The 27,916-nt window shown below is 44.4% G+C and overlaps 1 protein-coding gene across 6 annotated transcripts in view; it reads right to left on the reverse strand.

Annotated features, from left to right (window-relative positions):
• The window catches only part of FKBP15 (FKBP prolyl isomerase family member 15), a 2,419,492-nt gene that overhangs the window by 2,056,279 nt on the left and 335,297 nt on the right, over window positions 1–27,916 (reverse strand). For all 6 annotated transcript variants that reach the window (XM_069609812.1, XM_069609811.1, XM_069609809.1 and 3 more), the window contains exon 6: window positions 25,690–25,788. In XM_069609812.1, coding sequence (XP_069465913.1) covers window positions 25,690–25,788 — 99 coding nt within the window. The remainder of the gene's footprint in view (window positions 1–25,689; window positions 25,789–27,916) is intronic.

Here is a 27,916-nt window from a genome sequence, read left to right on the forward strand (position 1 = left end):
GGATTGACGGATCACAGCATTGGTTTATTATAGTTATGTTCAATTAGACTTAGGTCATGCACTTCATTCATGTGTGTTCTGTCAAGGGAGGCAGTGGTTTTAATCCCCATCCCTTTTTTTACGACTGGGACTACGTTGAAGAATTCCCTGATACTCTTTCCTGAGAAGGATGATGCAGGGAAGAACTTTGTGCCTGGCACTTTCCGGCAGCCAACAGTAGGGCTTACTTGAATTTAGGACGCGCCCCAAGCCCCTTGTTTTTTGATTGGTTTGTTGGCATTCTTCCAAATGGTTTTGGTATGACCTCTAAGGGTGGTTCTTGAGTGTGATCGTTGCATACAGTCTTTGATAGGTCCATTGACAGATCAGCAGGTAGATTCTTATTCTTCAATTTTATGGTTGCTCTCTAGTTAGTTGCAAATCCTCCTGACCTTGTATTTGTTCTCGAGTTTGTTCACCCAGACCTCCTTGCTTGGCTCTGCAGTCCCATTCATGCTGCCATTCCTTCAAATGGGCAATCAGGGGCGACCGTAGCAGTTTATTTCGAGTTTATGAACTTTGTAAGCTTGAGTGGCGTAATGTGGCTGTCTGGTTATGGGTCTAGATAAATCGATTTTTTCTCCTTGAGGATTCAATGGGCACGGCCCCCGCAGTCACCCTCGTCATTTAGTACATGTTTATGCTTCCTACGCTGTAATGGTTGTGGATAAGTGTATAACATGCTTGTTAGAGGACTTTCTCTCAGTTGCAAGCCTTACAGAGTAGTACTTACACAATAGCCGAGGCTCCAAGGGACCAGCCCCACAGCCACCTTCGGACTGGAGTAGGTTTTCAGTACTTGGCACTTTATAGTTTATGCAGATTCCCTCTCTGCTGAAGCTGAGTCGCTCAAACGGTTGTCAAACTTGCACAAACCACAATACTTCACTCACCTAACTGCTGTAGATTCAAGGATGTTCAGTAAAAACGCCCCCTCCTGGGCTCCTGGACCCCCGGGAACTCGCGTTGTGACGCTGCGCATTCGGGGCGAGTATTTGAGCTGTTGCACCGCCTCCTCCAGGAAGCAACAGTAAAAAGAAAGTTAACAGGATAGCTGATTTGCAAACAGTGTCATACACCAGGAACACCGACTCAATCCTGTGCAGGTACGATTTGATACAGTTAGGAGGCTTACCGTGAGATTTCAGTTGATTAGACTGAGAAGCGGTGTGTGCTGGTTCCAGTGTTAGCAGTGTAGGAAGTGTTCTCGCCTCTCCCTGCCGAACCACTGAAACACATGCAGCACTTTCTCTGTGCTTTCGCCAACCTCCTAGGTTTTAAAGGATTCAGGTGTCTCTGGGAAAACTGCTTAAAGGCAGTCGCTGCCGCAATCACTGGCAGTAAAACACCAAACAAAAGTGAAGAAATCCGTCTCCTTCTCCTGCACTGACAAAAAAGTTATTCTCATGGCATCCTGAAGAGCTTGAGAAAAGGCTAAAGGAATCGAGACATACCCCTTGGCCTTACGAACATTGTTGAACCAGCCAAAATGAGGGAGTCATACTCCTGGCACCCTGAGGAGTTTGAAGAAAGAACAGGGGAAAAGAGACATACCCCTTGGTCTTGATAAACATTGTGGATAGAACCAAGGAGGGAAGTGCCCTCTTGGCTTTGTGAAACATCCGTTAAAAGCCAGGAGAAAGACACTTGCCCTGGCATTGTGAGAACCATTGAGAAACGAAAGATAGGTCATGGGGATGGAGTCCCTCCCCTAACGCTGTGAAGACACCAGACTTTTGTTGTGTGCGTTTTGCTGGAATACACTCAAAGAACTTTGAGACTTTTGATTTACATTCCTGCAGAAGAACAATTGGGTTGCTTCACCACTGAACTTTGGATTGTTATCCAGAGGAAGGGAGCCATTCTTCTGGATCAAGAAGGCCACCACTCTTTCTTAGTTAAGTTTATAGTGTAAGGGATGAAATGATGCTTTTGACAAAGGACGGTGGACTCTTTGCTTTAGACTGACATCCTGACAATTTCCTTAATATTTATTAGTTGAGGCAGGGAAACCTCTCTTAGAACAAGGGTGAGATAAGGGTTTCTCTTATTTTCTCACAAATAAAAGTCTTTACGCAAAAGCATGCCACCTGTGTGTCGGTCTCCTACTTCTACACCCTTACAATACACAACCTGTGTGTTTGCACCCAGAAACAATCTGGAGAATATTTGAAGGTAGCAACCCCTGATTCGGTGGCAGTAAAGCATTTGAAAGAAGACACATATTTGATTGGAGGATGAGTGCACCCTACACTTTCAATATTCCTATAAAATAGGATAAATCGGCACATAAACTGTGTTAATCGTTGGGGCAAGTCCTGCAACCACCTGCATACTAAGACTAAAGAAATGCTAAATGCACTGGGGAAAAAGGTGGACCTTTGGGATTGGCTAGAGAATTTTGCCCATCTGGACACCCTCAAATCTTACCATTTCGTTAACTATAGAGTATATAAGTTCATGAAACCACAGGACTACCTTTTCCTTTGCCCAACTAGAAGACTCCGCCGTTTTATTATTCTATTTAGATTGGAACAACTGCCTACTCTATCTAAAATAGGAGCAAGGGAAAATATACCTACAGCAGAGCGAACTTGCCGACTGTGTAAATCTACTGTGTGCCTAGAGACCGCTAGACATGTACTAACGCAATGTAGAGCACTCAAGAAGACTATTGTCTATTCTTTGGGTGAATTTGTGCATGATCCGCTTACTATACCCAAATTTAGGTTTTGGCAGTACTGTACCAATATATCGAATATGCATTTATTCATAGCCCTGTATAATGTCTGGCAACAGATAGAACATGAAGTGGAAACTTGAGTAAACCTTAACGTTGATTTTTACGTAGTGACCTGAGGGTGCTTGCAAACTAGGCAAAGCCGTTTAAAATTATGTAATTAATAATCCGAAGGTCTTTAGTGACCATGTCTACCTTTCTTCTAATTTAGAATTTAGACTCTCATCTTCTCTTATCTTATTCGACTTGCATTTTGTATTAGATGTTATTTGTAGTGATTTTTGGTTTGATGATTCTATATGTACGATCTCATATATATGTATGATTTTTATGTGTATTAATATATGTGTAAAGTTTGAATTCATTTTCATACTATATCACATTAAAGAATTTGAATTTGAATTTAAGAGGACCCAGTAGAACCTCTGCTGCAGCAATTTGCCAAAGATCATACTCTGGAGGTGAAGAACTGCTGGGGTCTGCCGTTTCAAGCCTTCTCAACGACCGTAGCTACTCTACCATGTTTAAGTGTAGGAGAGTGAGGAGGACTTCAAAGTAACCCTTTTTGGTAGACTCTACTTGCACACAACACCAGGGCAGAGTGCAATCCTCCTAACATCGCCAGTTTATTTTGTTCTATGCCAAAATGTCAATGCAAAGGTTACTCACCGTTTTAGACTTCTATGGGACACCCTTTCCTTTTTACGTTTTGAACCCGTTCCTGACTTTTTGGAGGTAAGTAAGGCCTTACGCTTTACTTCCCATGCCCTTTTGCTCATTATTATGTGGAATACTGATCAGTTCCCAAGACCATCAGTACTGAGATACTATGGTCCTCATTACAGTTTTGCTGGTCCAGTAAACATGCCAGTAAATGTGCTGGTAAAACTGGCACCAGCAATTTTACTGCACTGGCAAAACAGAGGTTTTGCATTGGGGCAATGATTTACCTCCAGACAAGAGCTGGAGGTAAATATTGCCTCCACCGGCAAAATAATGCCAAAATTACCAGCACTGGTAATTCCGGTACCAGTAATTCCAGCAACCCCCTCCATGGAATCCTATGGTACTCCTTGCAATAGGGATTTGCCAGTGTGTCTGGCACTTGGAATATGATGGTAAATCCGGCATTCCAAGTGGTGGAAACAGCATTACCGTTTTGGTGGCATCCTGCTGGATTTACCGGTGGGGTACCACCAAAACTGAATGACTTAATCTGTCTCTCTTTGTGAATTTCTTGTACTGTTAAAATTGTACACATTAATTTACAGTGAAATGCGCTTACGATATTTTGTATCCTTGTGACTTTTTCTGTATTGGCTTTTTGTTTACTTTTACAATGTGCCTAGGGCAAACTGGTGTTGTGTGTATATATATATGTTCAAAACGGTCCAGGCGTTGCAGCAGCTGTCCTCTTCGAGCTCGTCTTTGGTTCTTTCGTTCCAGTGGTCGACTCCGCCTTTCAGACAGTTTTCTCCCATTCATTCCAGCCTAGCTGCTACTCACCCATCAGGGTGGCTGTCCTTGCCGGACAGTCAGCCAGCCAATCATGCCAGAGTGCATTTGGGTCTCCTAGGAGACTAAGCACAGGGAGTTTCGGGCACCTACCTCACTTCCTGCCCACCCCAGACACTCTGGCACCACAGGGGAGTCTTCAGTCCTGAAGCCCGCCAAAGGCGTAGGAACAAAGGGACCAAATCTAGTTTGGCGCACAGAGAAACTCTAGAAGGACCTTTCCAAACAGAAATGGTGAAGAAAGAAGACTGGGCCCCGTTTAAACAAAGGAGGCTCAGACACCATATTGAAAAACATGGCTCCCGCGATTTAACGCTACCGGTGTTCGCAGTTGGGAAAAATCATGGTACTTTGTTGTAAAACCACTGCCACCAGCCATTTCGAGAGGAAAGGGTAGCATTGGGCTGCTACATGAGTTTCTAGACATAGGGGATGCTAGGTAACCCCTCCAGCACTATTGTAAGATAGGGTGTGCTGGGTCTAGCAATTTAATAAAACTAGGAAAGTCAATTTAACTTTACTTTCTCTGGGAAACAGTAGTTTATCCCAGACAAGGTATCTAAACCTTGGGACAGCCTAAAAGGCCTCCCTGTGTCACTGCACTGAGGGTGCTGTGCAATGTTCTCTCTAATTATTTTTCTCTATGTGCGGAGCTGGTTTGCTGTTGTGCGCACATTATTTTCCATGTGTGCAACTGACTAATGAGGTATGCCACTTTCTGAGCATGCGTATTTAGTGAACTACCGTTGCAGAAGAGAGTTTGAAAAGGAATTTCCTCTTTCCAGTCACTGCAATTCTTGACAAATCTTATAACACTTTTTTACAAACACATAGGCTAAAATAGAATATCTCATATGTGATTAAACAGAAAACGCATCAACCAGTCTAAGACTTCAACATCTGCCACAGTACCTTGCAAACGTTATGCCACTGGAAAATCACTCATGTGTAATACAAAACACAAATATCTCTCGTCATAAACTGATGTGGCCGTCAAGAAATTCAGACAGGAAACATTTGCCGATGGATTAATGTGAATTAAAAGCAATGTGTCAAAAACATGCCGATAGGAGTTCAAGTGCCACTTTAATGAAGTAATTCAAGGGCCAGAAGAACATGCTTGTAATAATTTGTGTAAGGATGATATCAGAATAACTGCACCTCTGAATATGATGATAAAATATTCCTGTGCCTCTGCTTATTATCCACATTACGTTGTCCTTTGGGTAGTGATAACACCAGCCTTACAGCTAGGAGACATAAACACGATCCATTTGTACTCCCCAAATATGAAAATGTGTCTAACAAAAACGAAAAACTACGAACATTTCGTTGCTTCAACCCACAAAGCTCCACTGATATTTTTTCGAATTAATGACCAGTAGAGCAGTGGCATAGGAAGGAACTCTAATAATATTAATGCCTGAACTCAACAGGAATTTTAAGGGGAAGAACCAGTTTTAATAAGCAGAAAGTATCCCTATTGACAAAGCTAATTACTTATTTACACCTTGAAAAATAATGTGACTCCAAGTAGGGAGCGAAATCGGATTAGAGCCTTGCTTGTAACCCTGACACAGAAAGTGAAATGACAGGGAACATAATGTAGTCCATAGTTTTGACCACTCTTCCGCACCAGAGCCTAGAAAAATTAAACAAGAGCTTCATTGAGGTTTATTATGGATCCCTATGTAAGAAAATCACATATATATGCCTTATAAGTTAATGGCATCAAATCTTAAGAGATAGAACAGATTGAGTCCCTTTGTCTGTAACTATGGATCCCTCTTCTGTAATTCTTTGTTATGAGTTTAAAAAGATGCAGGGAGATGCTAGAGACGATGCAGAGCACATGGTTATATTGAAAAGACCTCAGAAGCCGAGCATGGAAAGAAAAAGAAGGTGCTGTTGTCTAGATAGGTACTAGAATTTCCTATACTTTAGCAAACAAGCAACACATTTCCTCCGGTGTACTGCCAAAACTTCTGACTTGGTTTTTGAAATGTGCTTCTTTGTTCATCACCCGCAAGGAGTGATGACCTGTGCTCTCCCGCCCATACCCTTTCCCGACCCCTGTGCTGGCCTCCAATGCTAGTTGATAGAGCACTGTAAAAAGTGAGAGATTGCAGCAGTCAACACTCACTGAGATATTTGCAGACCCACAATACTTTGCAAGCAATGCATATTTAATGCCTCAACATATTATCTGCATTTAAAGAATGTCATGACTCTTCGTGTATGCAATTCTTTTGCAGTGCATACAAGATTGTATGCAACGTACCCCACCCATATATCATTGTGTAGGATTACATAGTGCTCAGTGAAAGCGAGTTACCATATAATGTGTGAAGGTCTATGCCCAAAGGAACTCTGAACACTTGGAAACAAGGCAGATTGTGTAAAAAGCATTCTCCTGTCTGAATATCCGGTGCCCTGATACTATGAACAAGTAATGCCAGGCATAGTGCATACCCATTATCCCTTGTAGGCAAAGTAAATGACATTGCAATGTTGCTCTCTACTTATAGGGTAATGTTAGTAATGCTAAAGTAGGAGCATCACATTGGTCTTCTCAAAATCCTTACAGGGCAAATTAATATTTGCGTTTTATAATGTGTTAACTTGCAAGGGGGCCGTTTCAAAGCACTTGCGTGACATATGTACAAAGAAGAGGAAGTATGGGATAAGGTTTCACATCCAGGTAGCCTGCTTTCTTACAGTAAGTATCTGATATTTTAGCTGGTAGTTTGATTGTATCGTGTGGGTGACGCTTTTAGTAAGGCACAATAAGTAACAAAAATTCTGGCACGTGAACGTTATTCATATTATTCATATCATTCATATTACAACAAACATAACAGAAGTGGATGTACGCACACGTCTGCTAACCTTTCACAAAGCCAAGAGAGGAGGCGTCAAGGTTGTCCGGTACTATCTGAATGTGTTCTGGGGCAGAAGTTAGAGTCATGTGGTCAAAGTGTGGTAGAATCAAGCTTAGGGGTCGTAGGTGGCGAGGGTACATTATTTGGTTAATGTGTGCAGGCATATCTTGGTTAGATTCTTCTGTTCATGGAGCAAATTTTTCATATTAGTTTTTAACCTCTTATGTGTGTATTTTGCTGTTAGGGATTTTAGGTGTTTATGGTCACCCTTGCATAGTAGCGTAATGCAAATTAGCAGAATATCAAGTTGCTTATTTTAAGAGAACGTACATTTTAATGAATTAATTGCTGTGGTTTGTGCTTTATTAAATATTTTTGATTAGGTGAGAATTGTCTGTGTGCGCTGCTAAAAATCTTCTGAGCGGCACCCAAAAGGAAGCTGGGCAGGCGCACATGCGCACAGTTTAGAGAGAACACTGGTGCTGTGTAACACACATTAAAAGATGATGCCTATGGAGTTGTCTAAAACTACATAATCAAAGAACACAAGAGTAAAACACACATCAACATACATGAGAGAGTGGGAAAAAAGGCTCACACTCTCTCCAGGTAAAAAGATCAAGTCCTCAAAATCCAGCAAAGTTGCTGGGGGGTCTCTAAGGTGAAGGGAATTAGCACATTTTTGAGAATTCTCCCTAACAAGGAGTTTGCCCACTCACGTTTGCCCAGGCCCAACGCTGTGTGCTTTCAGGGAGCCTTCTCTGAAGTCCCTGAACCCATTTTACACCAGACAAGCTTTACTTACTTGTTACAGAAGTCTCCTCTGGAATTAAGGACGTTCTGCAACTGGTGCTGTGCCTGTTTTGCCCTCTAATTTGACTCATACACGCCTAACTAGATAGGGAGGGACCTATAAAAGTGGTAGGCCACTGAGAAAAGTATTACAAGTGTTTACCTAGTTTGTGTCGGTGGTGTTTCATTTATTCTTACCTAAAACAATTACTACAAAAGCGTTTCACTTACTTTTGAATTGCATACTGCCAATATCAAAGTTTTTTGCTTACTGTAAATTTTGCATTGGTTTTTCCACGTTGCTCATTGTGTGTTATAGTACTTAACTTGCTAAAGAATCACCTTTACATTTGCGTATATATAAAAGAAACCATTATTGTTCTATCATTTTTAGTGTGTCAGTGTTAATTTGGCCTATGTGTATACTCAAGTTATTTGTACCTTCCTACAGACCTCCCTCCTTCCTAAAATGGGGCTTGCTGCTCAGACATTGCTACCAACATACTTGTGTGGTTCAGGACTATAATACGAGTTGCAGCCCTGTGCCCCAAGTGTGAGTCAAGTGCGAGTCTTCTTAAGTCCTACCTTTGGTGGATTTATGCAAAACTCCAAAACACCACCCCCTCAGGTTTGATTTTGGAAATCCATCTAAACAACCCCTTCCTCCCCCGGACCTGTTTTGCTACCAACTTTGTCACACCCTCAACGCTCCCTGCCGCCTCCTGCCCAGTCTCCTTCTCGATTAGCACCACCTTCTTCAAACTCTTCCTTCCGTTATCTCTCACCTTCCAGTGTTACCATTTCTTCTTTCACCTCAACTTCCATTCCTCTTTCTGTCCACTCTAAATCCTGTACTCTGACACCTCTTCCTGGCCCTCTTATGTCTCACCACCCCCTGCTCTCCACTGCTCCCATCTCATCTACCCAGCCTTCACTCCTTCAACCGCTCCCCAGACCCCAGCCTTCTCCAAAGTGGAGCCTAATGCTCCTGAAACCCACACGCCCTCACTGGAGCTAGGTGCTTTAATAATGTGTTTCTTCCTTCCCCTGAGTAGGTCTTTGGTGAGGGACTGCAGACTTCAGTTGAGTTGTGGAGTGCTGAAAAGTAGCTACCGTCCCGGGGAACCAAGAGGATGACCCCCAAAAGTACTGACCCAGACATCTCCGTCCTTGGCCAGCTCCATGGCGCTAAGGTAAGGCAAACTTTGCATCCAACGCTAAGGGGGGCAATTCAAAGATATTGAGGATCTCAGCCCCCCGAACCACCAGGAAGGTGAAAACTACCCCATCCACCATTAAATCACTGAGGAAGACTTGCCTTACCGTTGTTGTAGCGAGTCATTGGGCACAGGTAAAAGAGCAATCACAGTCGGTTGTCTTTCGGTTCCTCTGGAAACCTCGGGTGGTTGGGGCACCGCGGATGGGTCCTTAGATGAAGCAGAGGCACTTGTGAACGACTTGACCGATGCACCTCTTATACTGACCAAAGGCAGGGTCAGAAAGCACTCATTAGCTCAGCTGTGAAACTTCCAGCTCTCAATGGGCTTCTCTTCACTCAACACAGTGGATTGCGAGTATTTCAGCAGACACCTGAAGCCCACGCATCGTTTCAGCGATTAAGCAAGGTAGATGTACTTTCAGTGGAGCAATGCTGTATCTAGGGGTTGCAGTCGATATGCAAAGATGCATGCTCCCATCACCCAGGAAAGGTAATGAATCTCGAGCAGGATGGCTGACTGGGTGGTGCTGCAAGTCAAAGGGATAGAGGCGCCTTGCAAAGTTTGCCCCTTTCTAGTAGAAGATTGAGTTTCGCAACACGGAGGAGCTGACTGGGCCAATGCTAGTTCCTGCAGCAGTCCCTCAGTGGCCCCAAGTTGTCTTTTAACACTCATTGGCCCCAGTGGTTGACTCCGTTACTGGGTCCAGCTCCTCTCCTTATATCCATAACCGAGTATCAAATACTGGACAGTCAAGCTCCCAGAATATGTCCAGCAACAGCCATGCCCCTATTGGAATATGGGTAGGGTGAAAGCAGACTCTCACCCCACTTCCTGATAGCTCAAACACAAAGGAGACTGTGCATGTTTTCTACAAGAAGCACATAAATGTACACAAAGAGAACAGACTCTTCCCCCACTTGGCAAGGTAGTAGGACAGTCAACACAGGCAAACTCATCTTGAACATGACTTTAACATAAGGAGAGGCCAATTTGAGTATATATGATCTGCCTAAAAGTATGATCATGGCTAAAAAGGCAGCACACGATGTGGCATCTAAAGTAAAAGGAAAATTCTAACTGGCCTGTTCAAAGAATGCATGGAAAAAAACCCACAAATGTTGCTTATGACAAAGAAATCCAAACACCTAGTATCCCCAGAGCATTACACCAAAGAAGGCTAGTGCTGCAATGGGGAAAAAAACACTGCATATACAGGAGGTGACCTCTCCTGAACTGGTAGACACATAAGCTACACAGTGCACCCAAAGCAACATTGCAAAGGAGCTCATGGTAGCACACCACTTAAGGTGGCCGGTGCTACCATAAAACAAACAGATGTCGGAGATCTCCCAGTACCGGCAACCCTAAAAGAGAATCACCCAATGTCCCAGAACAAAAAGAAATGCAGCAAACAAGGGAGATTGGAAAGCCTCACTCACTTTTAAAATCACTTAAGTATAAATCCAAAAGATCCAGCAGTCGTGCTGGAGCCCCCTAGGAAATAAGGGAATATTTGAAAAAAGAAAAATATACAAAACAAAGACTGTTGTCTCTTCCCCTTCCTCCTTGTAGTATCTCCTTCCTGGTTTCTCGTCTCATGCGCTCTTCATTTGCTTTTATTAGCCTCTTTGTCTCGCCTATTTCCTTCCCTTTCTCCTAGTCTTGTCACTTTTCCACTCTTCCGTCCTGATTCTTTCTCTCCTCCTTCCTCCTTGTTAAGAAAATGCTCTCTACTATGCATATCCAGGCTGCACCGATTCACTTCTATTCCCCCAATTTTGTATTATATTTTTAGAGCACTTGACGCCTAAGCACTTTACAGAGCAAACAGTACAAAAAATGAGTAAGTAAATAATGGAACCAAAATTAGTTGGAAAGAAGATCCACTTTTAGACAAGTTTTGGAAAGAGCGAAAGATGACAGAGCGGAAGGAGAGGGGCAAAGCATGTCTAGGTGCAAGAAGAAGCAGGAGGGGGCACAAGGAGGCTGTGGAACAGTTAGAAGAAAAAGAGAATGTGAACAAAGACCGTTGAGGAGAATGGAAAGAGATAAGTGATAAGGAGGCGCATGGCCATAGAGGCACTTAAAAACAATATAAAGAATATTTGAAGTAAACAAGCTTCAAAAGATATCGATTGAAGAGTGGAGAGCAGATGAAATAGAGTCACGTGGAGACAGCAAACAAACTATGAATAGACAAGTGATAAACAGAACTGAGAGGAGCAAGATGAGTAGAATGAACACTAAAAAGAAGAGAGGAGCAATAAAGATGAGAAAAAACAAGGGAAGATATAAGAATCCTAGAAGTAGGACAGGCGAGCATTCCGAATGTTGTATAACTGAAAGCAATATGAGCGTTTAATAGAAATAGGAGTCAGAAATGAAAGTGAGGAATCAAAGACAACAACAAAGTTACGTGCGGTAAGGCAAATAGGCAAAGAGGATGGAGGAAACGAAACAACGGTGAGAGGGTAGGAGGAATAGTATTAGAATAAAAGGGCCTCAGTCCTTGAAGGTGAAGGAAACCGGAAGGCATCCATGCTTGTATCGCAAGAAGACTAGATCGAGATGAATGGCTAGAATTAGTAAAAGAGGGAAAAGACAGAAAAATCAACGAATCGTCAGCATATAGATGATAGGAAAATTCAAAAGAAGAAATAAGAGACACAAAAGAGGAAGTGTAAAAATGAAAAAGCAGAGGGCCAAGGACAGAGTCTGGTGGAACAGTGAGATAAAGGGAAAACTGAAGAGGAGTGACCAGCCCAAGAAACTGAAAAAGTATGACTGGAAAGATGAGAATGAAACCAACTAAGAATCAAACCTTGGGGTTTCCAATATGGTCGCCTAGGGAGCAGGACGCGTCGTCCCGTGCTCCCGACCTGCGTAGTGATCCGGACCCGTCCACAGCCTTAGTAGCCCTCCCCGGCATTTGGACGGCTCGTCAGTGCCCTCTGGAAGGCTTTGGTTCTCCGTGTTTGCTGACGCCCCTGGGCGGACTGAGAGGGGCGCGCTCGCAGCTGGAGGTGCCCCTGCGGCTCGGATCCTGAGTGCCCTGTTGGAGTGTGGGCTGAGCCGGACCGCAGGGGCTGCGGAGGTCTCTGGGCTGCGGTGGCCGGCGCCCGCCGTGCAGTTGGGGTTCTCCCCCCCCACAGATCCGAGGGGGCCTTCAGCGGGCGGCCGCCAGGGTGTTACGGGCCCCTCCCCTCTGCTCCCCTGGAGCTCCGCCTGACTGGCGTGCCTTTGGCCGGCCGGCGTTAGCGGGTGCGAAGGCGGGCCGCGGCCCGGCCCTGGGGCCTTCGTTTCGGACCTGGAGAAGCTGAGTGGCCCCTCCCCCACTCCGGTGGATCGTGAGGACATTTGGGCAGCCCGCTTAGCCCCGCAGGTGGCTGGGCAAGTGGAACTTCTCTGCTCCCTCCCCACAGGGGCATATCTTCGGAGGTGTGAAGGGTGGCAGGTGGACTAAGGTGGCCCCAGTCCTGAGTTTGTTGAGGGAGGCGGGCTCCTGGTGTGGGGCCCTCGGAGGCCTGAGCGGGGAGCGGCTCCCCTAGTTACATAGCAGAGAGAGACTTGCGCTGCACACGCTGGAGCGGGCGTCCCCCTTTCCCCCATCACAATCCTTGCGCGCCGCCAGGGAGATCCTGCTGGACTTGGCCTGCGTGGGCGCTGACTGATTCCTGCCTGGTGTGTGCACAGTAGCTTAGGGCTTTGGCCGGTTTGGGGTGCGCTCGCTCCTGCCGCCCCTCGCCCGTAGTCCTACTGACTGGAAGTTGTTGCTGAGTCCTCGGGCGCCTTTCTGGGGACAGGGGTGGGGGGGTGTCGGCGCCCTTATCAGCCATGTCACGGATCAAAAATAAAGACTGTCTACCCCAAGGAAAGACCCCCAAAAAGACAACGGAGGGCCCACTCACGAAATTCTGGTCCAGGGAGGCTGACGCGGCCGAGGACACACAGGCAGCCCAGGACTCCTCAGAGAGTGTCCCCGCGTGTTCCCGTGAGGGTCAAGACAGACCAATTACCCAAGCGATACTCTCGCAGTTTATGGGAGAGTTAGTTGAGAAAATTACGGCTGTGGGGCAGAGGAAAATGGACAAGCTGCGTGAGGATTTAGCTGCGAACCCGAGACCTTAAAAGGGACGTTAATAAAATCGAGGAGCGTGTGGACACTAACGAGCGGGCCTTACAGGAACTGACGGAGGATGCCAGAAAAGTGGACAATTTGCTAGAGTCTCTGGCCGTGGCCATGCAAAACCTGGAGTTACTGTCAGAGGATCTAGAGAACAGGTCTCTAAGGGTAAATATTAGAGCGAAATCATTGCCGGAAGATGTCCAGGACCAGCAGCTAGGCCCAGTCTTGAAAGCTATATTTGTTGACTTGCTAGAAGCCAATCCAGACCCTGAAATGCAATTCGATAGAGTCCACACGGTGGGACCGCATATGGCCGAGCCTGGTGCCAGACCGCGAGATGTTCCGGTTGCCTTCCATAGCTATGCAATGAAGGAGAAGGTCATGGAAAGAGCGAGAAAGGCAACTTGTATTACCTACAATGGCCAAGACATTTCTCTGTATCAGGCCTGGCGAGATCCACCCTAATTAAGAGGCGGCGGATGGGTCCGGTCCTGTCCTTAAGATCGCAGCATATCCGGTACAGATGGGCCCACCCCTTTGGTTTGTCTTTCACGTGGCAAGGTTCTCATCATAAGATCACGACCTGCGACCAAGGGATGTCTTTGTTGGGCCTAGAAGAGCAGGCCCCGCCCCCATTAGGGGGCACCGACAAGCCATCCGCTACTCGAAAGCCATGGGAATGGGCTACAGCTAAGCGCAGGAGAGGTTGCAAGAGACCCACAGATTTGGATCGTGCGAAGCCTTCGGCCGGTGGGCCCAGCGACCAGTTGGCAGGGCTGGGTGGTTCGCAGACAGTAACATGAGACTTTCCTTGGTGGAGCTAGGTTAACGATTAGAGCCCGGGGAGGGCATTACCGACAGCTGTTCACGAGTGTTTGATGGGTTATTTGAATGATTTGTGAGGGTGGGGGATGGCTGGTGGCCGGGAGTCTTGGAATGGGGGAAGGGTTTCCCTGCGTTGAAAGTTTCCGGGTTGGTTATTGGGAATCGGCTCTCGTGGCACATCACGAGGGGGGCCGAGGGCCAGTCGTTCTCGCCTGGAAGGGGTTTGGGTGGGGGAGGGGAAGTGGGTAGTGGGGGGAGGGGAAGTGGGTAGTGGGGGGTGGGGGGTGGGAGAGGTTTTAGATCCAAGGTTCAGGGTGAGGTGTCTAGATATGGCGCCCTTGGTAGAAGCGCATGATGCAAACAACAAGGGTAACTCTCGAGGTGCTGCTCGCAGGGTTTTCCAGTGTCAATATAACACACATGAATCAAGCTAATGGCTAGCTCCCAAGTTGTAAAATTCCTTTCCCTAAATGTGAATGGTCTCAATTCCCCGGTTAAGAGGCAAAGAGTCGAGAGGTTTCTTAAGAGAGAGCAGCCCCAGGTAGTAGCCTTGCAAGAGACTCGCGTGCATACCAAGGACTCTGACAGAATTTGATTTTGGGGATTTTCTAAATTGGTACAGGCCACACAACCTAGCAAGAAAGGGGGGGGGGGTCTTAATTGCACTACGAGACGGATCAGGCCTTTCCATTACAGACATGCAGAAGGATAGTCAGGGACGGTATCTGGCAGTGTTAGTGGAGGGCATGGGAGAGATCTTCACGGTGGCGACTCTATTCGTCCCTAATCAGGCCCAGGATGCCTTTCTACAAAAAATCCCTAACGAGACTGGGGAATTTCGCTATGGGTAATTTTGCCCTTATGGGGGACTTCAACTTGGCATGGGACCGCCATAGATAGGAGCTCCGTATCGTGGGGTGTCAGGGCAGCCCATCAGGGGATTTGGTAAGGAAATTGAGGGATTAAGCTCTGGTGGACACCTGGCGGGAACTTTATGGTCAGACGAAGGGGTACACCTTCTTCTCGCATGCACACAGGTTTCATGCCCGGATAGATTATGCCTGGATCTCGAAACCACTGTTAGGGAGGGTGAGATAGGCATTGGAGATAGGAGCGATCACATTGGGAGATCATGCCCCTCTCACTCTGATAATGGCAGCCCCCAAGGGTCCCCGTCCGTCTGGAAATGGAGGTACCCAGCCCCGCTGTTTAGGGATCCGGTCTTGGTGGGAGAGATAGAGAAGGAACTGGGGAATTACTCTAATAATAACAAGTGGGAAGACACTACCCCCCAGAATTGGTGGGATGCCCTGAAGGCCACAATTAGGGGAAGGATCATCGCTATTAAAGCTAGAAGGGAACGGGAACTGAGGTTGGAGGAATCACGTTTGGAAGCGAGGCTAAAGGAGATTATGGCCTGCATGGGCACGAGGATGTCGGCATGCACCAAAAAAGAATACAGAGCCGTGCGGGGTCAGTTAAACCTCATACAAACAAGAGCGGCTGAACGTAGCCTCCTCCGTCAGCGACAAAGATATTACATCAAAGGCAACAAAGCTGACCGTTTGCTGGCCAGAAGGTTACGTAAGGAAGCAGGCGATAGGACAATAGTAAAATTGAAGGGTGAGGGTGGAGTTTTGATTACGTCGAACTCCGACATTGAAGCTCAATTTACTAAATTCTAGCTGCCCTCTATAGCTCAAACTACCCCGATTGCTTAGATCAGGAGGCTTACCTGCGGGAGGTTCATATCCGACAGTTGTCACAGGACAATAGGGACACGCTGGAAGTCGAGATCACGGCAGATGAGGTGAGGAGAACTATTGCTATTCTTCCGTCTGGCAAAGCTCCGGGTCCTGATGGGTTTGCCGTTGAATTTTACAAGACCCATAGCGAGTTTCTGATTCTAATTGTTACCAAACTATTTAACTGTATAGGGGCGACAGGCTTTCTTCCCAACTCTATGAATGAGGCCACGGTAATTTTGATAAAACCAGGCAAAGATCTGACAGACTGCGCGTCTTACCGTCCTATTGCTCTAATTAACGTGGACGCCAAGATTCATGCCAAGATTTTAGCTAGCCGCCTTGAATCCATCCTTCCCAAGTTAATTCAACGCGACCAGTCTGGGTTTATAAAGGGCAGACAAACCTCAGATAATGTGAGACGGTTGGCGCATCTGGTTGAAAAGTCTCAAAAAAAGAACATCCCGGCCCTTCTTTTAGCGATCAGCGCCGAAAAGGCCTTTGATCGGGTTGAGCGGGGCTTCCTGTTTGCGGTCTTGGGTCGAATGGGGTTTGGCCCGGGTTTTATTACTCGGGTAATAGCAAACTACCGAAGTCCGGTCATAAGTCTTGCAATTAATGGCCAAGTCTCCGCCCCGATACCGATGGGAAGAGGCACCAAACAGGGCTGTCCGATATCACCGCTCCTTTATGCCCTCCACCTCGAACCATTCTTAGAGATGGTCAGAGGGGCTGATGATGTTAAGGGAATCCCATTTGGGGGAGAGATCCATAAGATTGCGGCCTTTGCTGATGACATGATCTTCTCGTTGACCCATCCAACCATCTCACTGCAAGCAGTGGGAAGAGAGCTTGCCAGATTTGGGCAGGTAGCGGGTCTAAAAATTAATATCCATAAATCTGAGGCGCTTCCCCTTACCTTGTCTTCACCCGCCATTCAGGACCTCAGTAGGGCTTACAACTATAGGTGGGTGGACTCATCTCTGAGGTACTTGGGGATCCAGCTGACCAAAGATGTGGAGCACCTCTATTCAGCAAATTATCCTCCGCTACTGCAGAAGGTGAAATCCAAGTTGGTAGACTGAGGTCCCCTGGAGATTTCTTGGTTGGCTAGAGTCAATACTTTAAAGATGGCAATTCTTCCGCTCCTCTTATATCACTTCGCGGCCCTGCCGTTCCGTGTCCCTGCTTCCTTTTTTAGAACCCTGCAGAAATTAACCAGTAGGTTCGTATGGAACCATAAGCGTCCAAGGGTAGCTGCTTCCACGATGAAGGCATTGCCAGAAAGAGGGGGATTAGGGGAACCTGACTTCCGAGTGCACTATGTTGCAGCACAATTGAGGGTCATTAGAGACTGTCAACGGGATGACATGAGAATAGCAGAATCAGTTGAGTGATGGGGCCTAAATCCAGAGTGAAAAGGTGGTAACAGTGAACGATAACAAAGGAAGACATTTGGAAGTACACAAATCGCTCAAGAAGTTTAGAAAGTTTGGCGCGGAGTCCCGAGGAGAGTCCCAGTCTGCCCCAGTCCTTTTGCAAGAGAGGAGCTGCAGCAACGACCTGCGTTTATTTTGTGTGCTTTTCACTTTAAACATTTGACTGAAGCTCCTAGACTCCGCCTTAAAAGGTGTTGGCGGGCGCGGAGTCCCGAGGAGAGTCCCAGTCTGCCCCATTCCGCTCCCAGACCGTCCAGCGTCTGGAGTATGGTTGGCCCTTTCACTCGTCAACGCACGCTGCTAGAAAGACGCGTGACTAATGACAGAATGATGGAAGGCAGCAATGAAAGTGCCGCGGTGACTAGCAGCAAGGTAAGCAGAAATGTGATGAATAAACATTTGCATTTGCCTTTGGAAGATTTGAAACCGACTTCAACCGAGGGTGTTCCCTCGCTAAAATCCCTAGCAAAAATGATTGTTAGCGGAATACAGGCGGCGGCATGGAAATGTGCTCAAAATATTTCAGCACTGCCACAAGTTGAGTCGGTAGTAGAAGATATAAGCAATGGCTGTGTGGCAACAACAGAAGGTGCTCCATTAATAGATGCTGCTCCAGTTGCATGCTACAAAGCCAACTTACGAGCGGAAAATGAGAAAGCATTAGCAGCAGGGACTTCAAATGGAAACACTGTAGAAAGCAACCTTGCCGATAAGGATGTCAATTTCACTCGCGTTTCTGAGCCAAATGAGGCTATGGGTGATAAAGCTATAGAAATAAATACGGCTTCATTTTTATCACCTTTTGATGTAACAGACCACGAGCTTCTCCAAATTCATGTATCCGCCGATTCAGCGAGGCTGAACACGTTCGTGTTTAACCCCCCACTTAATCCTTCACTTCTAGTAGAAGACGAATGTATGTCATTACAATGTCCGCATGAGAATCTATGCGGAAACACTGCTCTTCAAAATGAAGTGATTTACGCTCCGAAATTGCATGTTTTGCAAAATGAAAGGACAAGCAAAAAGCCTTTAATGCTGCTTTCAGAAAAAAATGTGCTGCCTCGTCTAAGTTGGAAAAAGACAAACTAAAGGAGAAGAGCTTTCAAAAAAGCATTCTGATGAAACAATGGAAGCTAAAAGAGATTTGCAAAACAAAACGAAACACATTCTGGTGCACAAAAGTGCTATGCTGACTGAAGCTCGTCAACATTGTAATAGTCCGATATGCCAGCCAACCAGTACTGCTTCGCAACTTGTGAATGTCATTACTGCACAGAAACGATTAGCAGTAGACTGTCAAACAGTTCCAGTAAACTTAAATAAACTATCAGGACATGATTTAGTAGCTCGCGAAGCACGTTTAGCGGAACGTTTGACAGCTGATTATCAACAAATAAAAGACAAGCTAATAAACAGCTTCAGTTCTAAATTAGAGACAAAATCTCAGTCACAGTCGAAACCTACAACTGGTGACGAGGAGCTGCGAAAGTTGCCGCATTCAATCTTACATTTGCGAACAAAGACCCAGACCCAGACAAGTACACCTCTGACGAAGGGAATGATTTTAAAAAATCAAGCTGCATTGAGCAATGATGTTACCTTACTAGAAGCTCCGTCTATAGGTTTGGCAACAAAAAGTGTCTCTCAGTCGCACTTGGACACTAGTATGAGCTCTAACATAACACAACTAAGTATTGACCCTGTTCAAACATATGATCACGACATGGAACGGAACAATAAAGCGAGTCTCAGTGGCTGCAGGCATTCAAATACATAATAATGTGCTGGCAGCAACTTCGCTAGCACTAATCCCTTTTACGAAACTGTATGAGTCTTTAAATGAATCTATAAAAGAACAAGGTACACAACTGTCTACCATCCTGCTAAAATTGGAAAAACTTGAACAAAATAACAATACCTTACAGTCTCGAACCGAAAGAGAAGCTGAAATTTTATCGCAATGGCATTACCGGCTTGGTGATTTAGCATCAAGTGCGCATACCGATAATGCAACCCTTATGAATGCTGTTCTTGAATGCATGAAATGGCTGAGGCATAAAGACAATAAGGAAAGTGGGCAGCTTGGAACACATCCCACTAAACTTACCTCTCGGTCACTAACTTCTGCTAAAAGTACTGGATCACAAACTGTGTCATGTAACGGTACGAGTGAAAAATCAAATGTGCCAAACTCTGATAGAGCAGTAGGTCCTGCTGTTTCTGGGAAGAAGCAAACTGAAACTCCCACTATAAATGTTCCAGCTATTGTGGTGAGCCATGTTTCATTCCCAAATGACTTTGTAAGCACTAACACATTAAGGGATGTTTTGGTAACTGACGCTAACCAACTGAGTAAGCAGTCAACTAAAGAAAGAGCGTCAAGTGAGTCAAAGCAGCCATCCTTTGGAATCTTTACCGGTTCCGCAAAGAATTTGGAGGAAAAGCGTCTTGATTCAAATAAACCTAAAGATGTACAATCAACATCTAAGGCTGCAAGAAAAGGTGCAAAACGCAAATCAACTAATACCAAACAATTTGTACGAAACCTACCTACTCCTGAAAAACTGGGGCTATTTGACCGTAATAAAACGAAGAAATTACAGATGAGACACCAAGAGCAAACTGATGTGCCATCCAAAATGTCAAAAGCAGCTGATCAGAAAACTGCTACCAAAATACAAAATTCAAGGAAAAGAGCCAAAATTGATTCAGATTTGGAGATCACTAAGCGACAGGACGAATCAATCGATTTATGTGATCTTTGAACATATTCCATCGAATCAGATAATACTATGAGCTCTATTGGTGGAAGAGGGTCGCAGCATCAGGCCCAGATGGCTCAAGAGGCTAGTGTGTCCACAGGTGGTGGACCTAATAATCAGGAATCTGCTGATTTAGCTAGTTCTAAAGTCCCGAAGCGTGAAGTAGGAAAAGTATCAAGGAATGGAGGAATAAAAGCCTTGATGGTTGCCTCAAATCCAAGCGTTAAGGATGTGACAGCAGACACTACAGAAAGGCCTGATCAAGCCAGATCTTCAAATAGCCATAAATTTAATCCAAAAATTACTTCAGCTCAAATGAAGATTCAAAGTCAACTCAAGAATAGTATGAGGTCAGGGTCCTCTGATGGTAAAAAAACAAAGACCTGGAAAATTAGAGTAGAAAATCTCTTTCCTGATGACAAGGACATCAATTTGAACCAAAGAAATTTGATGCACTTATTGCACACAATACCATCACTTCGGACAATTACTTCGGATGATATTGTCATTGTGGAATACATTTCAGAGGATGTTGCTGATAGAATATTCCTGCACATAAAATCGTACGCAGTAGAAAAAACTCTATTCACAGCAAAGGATGAGCTTCTAGCTTATGGTTTTGACATCCAGGTGGAAAAGCAGCAAACTGACCGGAGGGAAATAAGTAATATTTCATCAGCGAGCGCTCAATCCTCAAATGAATATAGAAGAGATGTTTTAAAACAGCACTTTAAACTGAAGTCACCAAAATCATCTAATGAAGTGCGATACCTACAAAGAAATGACAAAAAATCGAGAGGTAATGCAAACTTTAGGCATACCTCATAACTTACATTTCTCAGTGGAGAGGAATCGTGTGATATAATCTCATGGAACACCAGAGGTTTTAATCATCTATTCCAAGAATGGTCTCTACCCATGGAGAATAATTTTGTAATATTTCTACAGGAAACCTGGTTGCGTGAAACCCCAATAAAAGATGGTTATACTATATTACTAAATGCAGCTGGTAAAAACAGATTAGGACGGCCATTTTCGGGGCTAATAACACTTGTTAACAATGCTTATGGATGGAAAGTTATCGAAATATATAATCCAAACATTTATGTTCAAGGAACGTTGCTGGTGATGGAATCAGAAATAAAAGTGGATGTGAAATGTCTGCTTTTGATAAATATATATTGGAATCCTGTAATGACATCTACAGCACAATTTATTAACGCTGTCACAACAATTATCGATCAGTGTTTAATAACATGCTCAAATCTTGCCATAATAATTTGTGGAGATTTTAATTATTCTTGGTATGAAGTTCGGCAAGTAAGTTCATCTGTAGCCCCCTTAGGGCTGACAAGAGGTGATTATTGGAGTCAAGCTCTAAAAGCAAGAAACTGCGAAATGGTAAATGGCAGAGTACAAAGTGATATTCCACCTAGTTTCACATGGCAGCGAGAGAGCTGTAAAAAAACAGATTATTTTTGGATCAGTTCTTTACATTGGTCGAAAATTGAAAGTTTGAATATACACAAGTCATCTAAAAGCGATCATCATGCACTGGTGTTAACCTTACAAATGACAAGGTGTGGTGTTAAACTAACGTATAACTGTCCACTTGAGATAAATCAAGGAGCTAACAGATTAAGAATAAACAATCAACAAATACAGATGCTGAGCAAAAATGTAAAGAACTCGTCTAATGATCTAGCGACAAGAATAAACTTTTCTCCCTTGCTGCAACAATTCTGTATGAAAAAACAACAGCAAAAGAATGTTTATCCAACTAACAAATATGTATTCAGTGTGCTAGTAAGCTCGGAAAAAAAACAATTGGCCAAAGACATAAGATTTTTGGAAAAAAATGGAGGCTGTGATATGGCGATTAAAATCAGAAAACGCAAGGTAAAATATCGAAACTTGCTCAAATCATTTAAATTAATAAGAGATCAAGAAAGAGCAGAACTTATGTTGAAGTTGATCGTACAACATAAAGTAAAAGATTTTTGGTCTATCCTGAATACAGGATCACTATGCCAAGAGGCAAGACTAGCGAATGTTATTTCTGCATCTGCCTGGGAAGAGCACTTCAATCTAGTCTTTAACGGCAAATTAGGAAAAATAGAGAAAGTAAATGTGGTCTGTCCAGAACCTTGGGATGTAGTTGAATCAAAAGACACAATTTTGACATTGATACAAAAATTAAAAAACTCACGCGCGGCAGGCCCCGATGGCTTGTCAAACGTGATGTTGAAAGAAAAAAAGGAACTTTGGGCTGACTTCATCGAGAACCTTTTCCAACTGATATCGACATCAAAAACCATTCCAGCATCGTGGACAACATCTGGGATTGTGCCCATTTTTAAGAAGGGTAATAGGGACGATCCGAACAACTATCGCCCTATTGCCCTTCAGGACACTATAGGAAAAATATTTGCAACATGTCTGCAACAAAAGTTAACGTCTTGGGCATATGCATCTGGGCGAATGGATTGTAGACAAACAGGTTTTACTAAAGATACAGGAACGGAGGTGAACTTGTTGATACTAAGCTTATTAAAGCTTGACGCATTGAAAAATAAAAAGAACTTGTTTATAGCTTTTAATAGACATGCGTCAAGCTTTTAACACTATAAACCGTGATAAATTATGGATGAAACTACAATCATGGTCTTGCCCGCCAGCTTTACTTCAACCACTGATTGAGTTACATAATGATACCACTACAAGAGTTTGCTTGGATGCTACAGGAAATCTGACAAATGAAATAAAAACTTCTAAGGGCGTTAAACAGGGGTGCCCATTAGCTGCCCTATTGTTTAAACTATTCACTTCAGATATTTCAGGCAATCTGGAAAATACTCATCGATTTCCACCCAAAGTGAATGGTCAGGAGATCAGCTGGGCATATTACGCAGATGATATCGTGTTGTTTGACCTGACCCAAATTGGTCTGCAACGACTCTTGAACAATTTAGTTGCATACTTTCAAGAAAATGAGCTTGCAATTAATACGAAGAAATCTAAAATCATGGCAATAACATCAGGAGCAAAAAAGAAAGTCAACCAATTTAAGTGGTCTGTAGCAGGCGAGACAATTGAGACAGTATCAACAATCGGATATTTAGGCGTGCAAATAAACAGCTCGATCTGTGAATCAGTATGGGTAGCAGAATTGAAACATCGCATGTCCATATTGCCAATATAAGGACAAAAGCTACATTTTGAATATGGAAAATTTACCCTCCAACCACTACGGACCTTCTATGTACAAAAAGTAATTCCCATAATAATGTATGGGGCGGAAGCTGGTTGGAACATTGACCATCGAATTTGGGCCATCTTGGAAGGCAAATTTTGGAAGAAAATATTGCGACGTCCAAGCAGTACCTCGATTGTTGCAATAAGATATGAACTGAGCCTGGAACCATTACATGGAACAATTCAATGGAAATCAATTGCAGCTCTATGAAAGATGCAGCTATCAAAAATTGCTCCAGCGTACAAAATATTTGAATCAACGACTAAAAATCCACATGGAGGAATTCTCTTGTCTTGGGCAAATAAAATCAGGAATACCTTGAAAATAGCTGACATCTCATGGCAAATGGTAATAACAATGCCACAACTCGCAAAGAAAAAGTTAAGGCAATGGAACTGGATATTAAACGAAGAACAGCATTTGTCAATGTCCTCATCCCTGAACTTGGGTATGTCTTGTAATTGCCTAGACAAAGTTCCAAGATATCTATCAAGATTTCCTTCCAGATGGCATCGGAACAAGTTTGAGGCTTCGTTTGAATGTATATAAAACCAAAGAAGTTTTGTGGCGAAGAAAAGATCCGAAGATCGTTGACAATCTATGTCGATTCTGTACAATGGAAATAGAATCATTAAAACATCTAATCATGGAATGTCCCACAATAACCACTCAACGAATTTGCTTTTTGGGCAAATTTGTATCACCTAACATTAATGTGGTGGTGGAGGGTGCTGACTGGTAACAATGTGATGTTAACTTGTGCAGTGATAGATTTTTTGGAAAAACTGTTGGAGTAGGGAGATGCCCTGTAACATCTTGAAGCATATGGGTTACAGTATTGGTTGACCCCATATGTATGTGTGGACCTATGTGTGTCTTAATCATCTAATGAAGTGTATTGTGATGTGATTGTTCGTGTTTTGTAATTAAAGTTTGTAAAAAACTAATTGTTACAATAAAAAAAAAAGAAGAATTAAAAGAGTTGTGAGATTAGCAGGAAAAATAGAACGGGCAGAATTATAGACGACAGAATAGGATCATCAAGAGAGGAGGTAGGGTGCGTCTTTAGCAAAAGCAGAAGAAATCCAACCGGACACGTCTTTCCTCTCTCCTCTCCCCCCTGCCCTCCTCTACACTGGCCTTGCCTTTGTTAAGGAGATTAATTATTTTTATGCTTCATCCCCTCTCCTAGCGAGACCTCCCCCCAGCACTTTTTGCTGGACTTCTGGACCTTTTTACTTTAATCCTGAATGAGTGGAGCCTTTTCCCACTCATCCATTCTTGTGGGCTGTCTCTCTTTGGAACTCTATTCTTGGTATCCTACCTGTACTATGGATCCTGTCTACTCCATAGTTCTTAAGGCACCTGTATTCTTACTATTGCAGCACACCGCTCCTTACGGGCAGTGTTACTAGGGACCCTTATGGTCCACCTTTGAGATTATTTTTCTTATCCTTCAGTAACTACAGTTCTTAATGATAGAGAGTTCTTTAGCATCTCTTCCAAACATTATAGTCACACCGTATGTGGAGTGCCGAAGGGATACCTATTATCCCCCTTCTCTCTGCTTCAGTGACTTTTTAGTCACAAACACAATCTCCTAGTTATGGCTGGTGGCAGTGTACGTGTTCTAACAACTATTGTATACTTTTTGTACCGCAGGCTATGTCCATAGTGCACAATAGGGGCACCCAAGTACTAACTTGGGTCCCCTCTTCTTTTTTTCCATTACTAGAGCTTGGTTGAATAGGACCAGCCGAGACAAAGGTCTGGCTGTCCTGATTTCCATGGCGTAGTTTTAAAGTTGTTCTTCTCTGTCTGACTTCCATTCTGTATTCTTCTAGTGGTTTTCTTTGTATCAGTACTATATGGATGTTTCTCCATAGACATCAAAATGTTTGGTTAACAATAACAGATTCTAGTTTGTTCTTCAAGCCTTCTTTCATTAAATGCCACCGAAGGTTGGTTATATGTGGTTTAGGGAGTTCCTCATAAAAACGTGAGTCCTTGTCCCAAGAGGTGAAGTCTCTCCCGGTGAGATCCCGGTTGCCTCTACCCCTAGGGAGGGTATTGCGAAGCGGCCTCACCTCCCTAGCCTCACAGGGAAAGGCTCCCACACTGGGGAGAAGTGACAGAATCCTGCATTCGTCACAGCCTGCCGAGGGTTAGAGTATAGGAGCCTGTGCAATTGGATCAAGGCAGGGAGAATATTAGTCTTGATCTGAAATCCTGCCTGATGTACAAATCAAGAAATGCTGCACAATTTGTCAAAACTGTTGACCACAAGAAATCTCTCAAACATCACGTAACGCAGTTTCAGGGAACCTGGAGCACAACCACATTACCTGCTTACTGAAATCTGTAGCTGCCTTCTCAGTCTCAAACATGATGGACCAGTTCTGCCTTTGGTCATCATAAAATGTGCTGTAATTGCTGGCTTGAACCTGTTGAGAAAATGTAGATGCCCAGTTAGAATGTTTTTCAATGCTTCAGCACAATAACATCCAAGACAATCTCTGAAATAACAAAAGAAACGCAATGCACATTTCCACGTATGTTTTGGGAAACTCAATGTGAAAATGTTTACATCCATCTGATAAACCAACACAAATAAAAGGTTCTCAACGGCTCAAAATCAATGTAACTACTAACAAGAATCCCCAAGGAGAAAATATGTTAGAAGTGCTCCACAATAAAAGGGAATGCTCCTTTTTTATGTTGCACATTTGATTTACCTTTCTTCCTGTATTGCTCACTTCTGTAAGGCACAACTGCTTTCAGTGAAATGAGGAGATTTTCAGACAAGCAAATCTGTCACATATCAAGCATTCAGAAGTCTGATCAATACAATAACTTGAGAGGCAAGTAGCAAACCCAAGTCAATGTTTTAAGTCCACTCTCACAACTTTTGTCCTTCCATAGAACATGTGTTGAGATTGGTCTAGTTAGGTTAATTTGGCTTCTACTCCGATAAACGGGCCACAACTGCACTCTATCAAGTTGTGTTGTTCAAATAACCTATAGCTTATTATACTGCAATACTTGAATCATACATTTTTGCAAGCATTCTAATTACTGCATTATTTATCATTGATCTTTTAATTTTCTTTTGTTGAATTTCATCTCAATTACAATAGAATGTCTTATCGCAATCCGGCACAGCACTCCTAGTCATTACAGCGGCAAAATCAACCAGAATAGAGGGCTCCTCTTTCTCAGTCTAAGCACCCACCATCTGGAACTCCATTCATTTACCATCCGCAGCATAGAGGATCACCTGGACTTCAAAACCTGTCTTACCTCTCACAGACTTAGTCCAGCTCCTGGTTGAACGATTAGCCACCCCTGAGAGGAATGCGGGGGCTCCTGATAAATCAACAAGGTGGGACCTAACCAACACAGAATGCATCTCAGTCAGGCCTTATGATGAGCTCTGCAAGACCACATCTAACTAGTTGTCAGCCTTGCTTCACTAGAAAGTTAAGCACTCCATCACAAGGGGACATAGCTGTATCCCGCCCCGGGCATGGCCAACCCACCTCCATACATCTGCAATAATCACTGCTCAACTTCACCCACCCAAATATACATCACCACCTCCAACAGAATACAGATGAGTCCCATGAATCAAATTCGCTCCAGCTGTTCACATAATCTCACCTGGACTCTCCTAACATTCTGTCAGAGCACCCCATCCTCTCATCTGATATCTATGGGCTGCTACAGGAGGCCTAGCTACTCCCTACCTACCTTTGCGCTGGCTAAAAACGCACACAGGCATTTTAGAATTCCTCCCTTCACATCCTGCATCTCAGACTACAGTCCTCCGAAGGGCGTTCATCCCCACAGCACTTAGAGGTCATACCAATGGCAGTCGGCAGTATATAAATGCCATATACCAATTTTATATTCAGGAGATGGCACTTATAAAACTGCAGGGCTTTCATCAGAAATATGTCATCCTGGAGGGCGCTGTTGAGCAGTGAGAGAAATTACATCTAGCACGAGCTCTGTCCCCGGCATTATCCTAAACGCATGAATATCCTTTAAGTGCCGGAATCAACGTTGTTTAAAGGACTGCGTCGGGGGCCAAAGGTGTTGTGCATACCCAACCCAAAGCAGGAACCGATCCATTCGGCAGGAAGGAAGAACGTGACTCGGCAGAGTCGGCCGGTGTGGAGGCCTGGCCCGACCCGACACAAGCCCACAAGAGGCGCAGGGGAGCGGCCACCTTCATCTGTGGCGAAATCGACCCATGGGGGGTGGGGCTGGGAGACACCACAGCCTGCTCCGTACCTCGCCCAGCCTTCACGCCCATGAAGGAACGACACAGCGGACTGAGGCATATGCATGTGTAGGAGGGCAAGCTCCAGGGAATCACCAACTCCGAGAAGTGAAGCCGGGCAACCCGCTGAAGCGAGTCCGGAGAGGAAGGCAGGAAGAAGATAAGCCACCCTCAGCAGCGCTGCTCTGTGATAAGGTGCCCGCAACACACACCTCGGCTACAACCAACTTCCCTACGGGGGTAGAGGGGCAGGATGGCAGCGGGGAACTGCCGGACAATGGCACATG

The sequence above is a fragment of the Ambystoma mexicanum genome, chromosome 8 (assembly GCF_040938575.1).
Source record: "Ambystoma mexicanum isolate Mex_15411 chromosome 8, UKY_AmexF1_1, whole genome shotgun sequence".
In the NCBI taxonomy this organism is placed as follows: Eukaryota; Metazoa; Chordata; class Amphibia; order Caudata; family Ambystomatidae; genus Ambystoma; species Ambystoma mexicanum.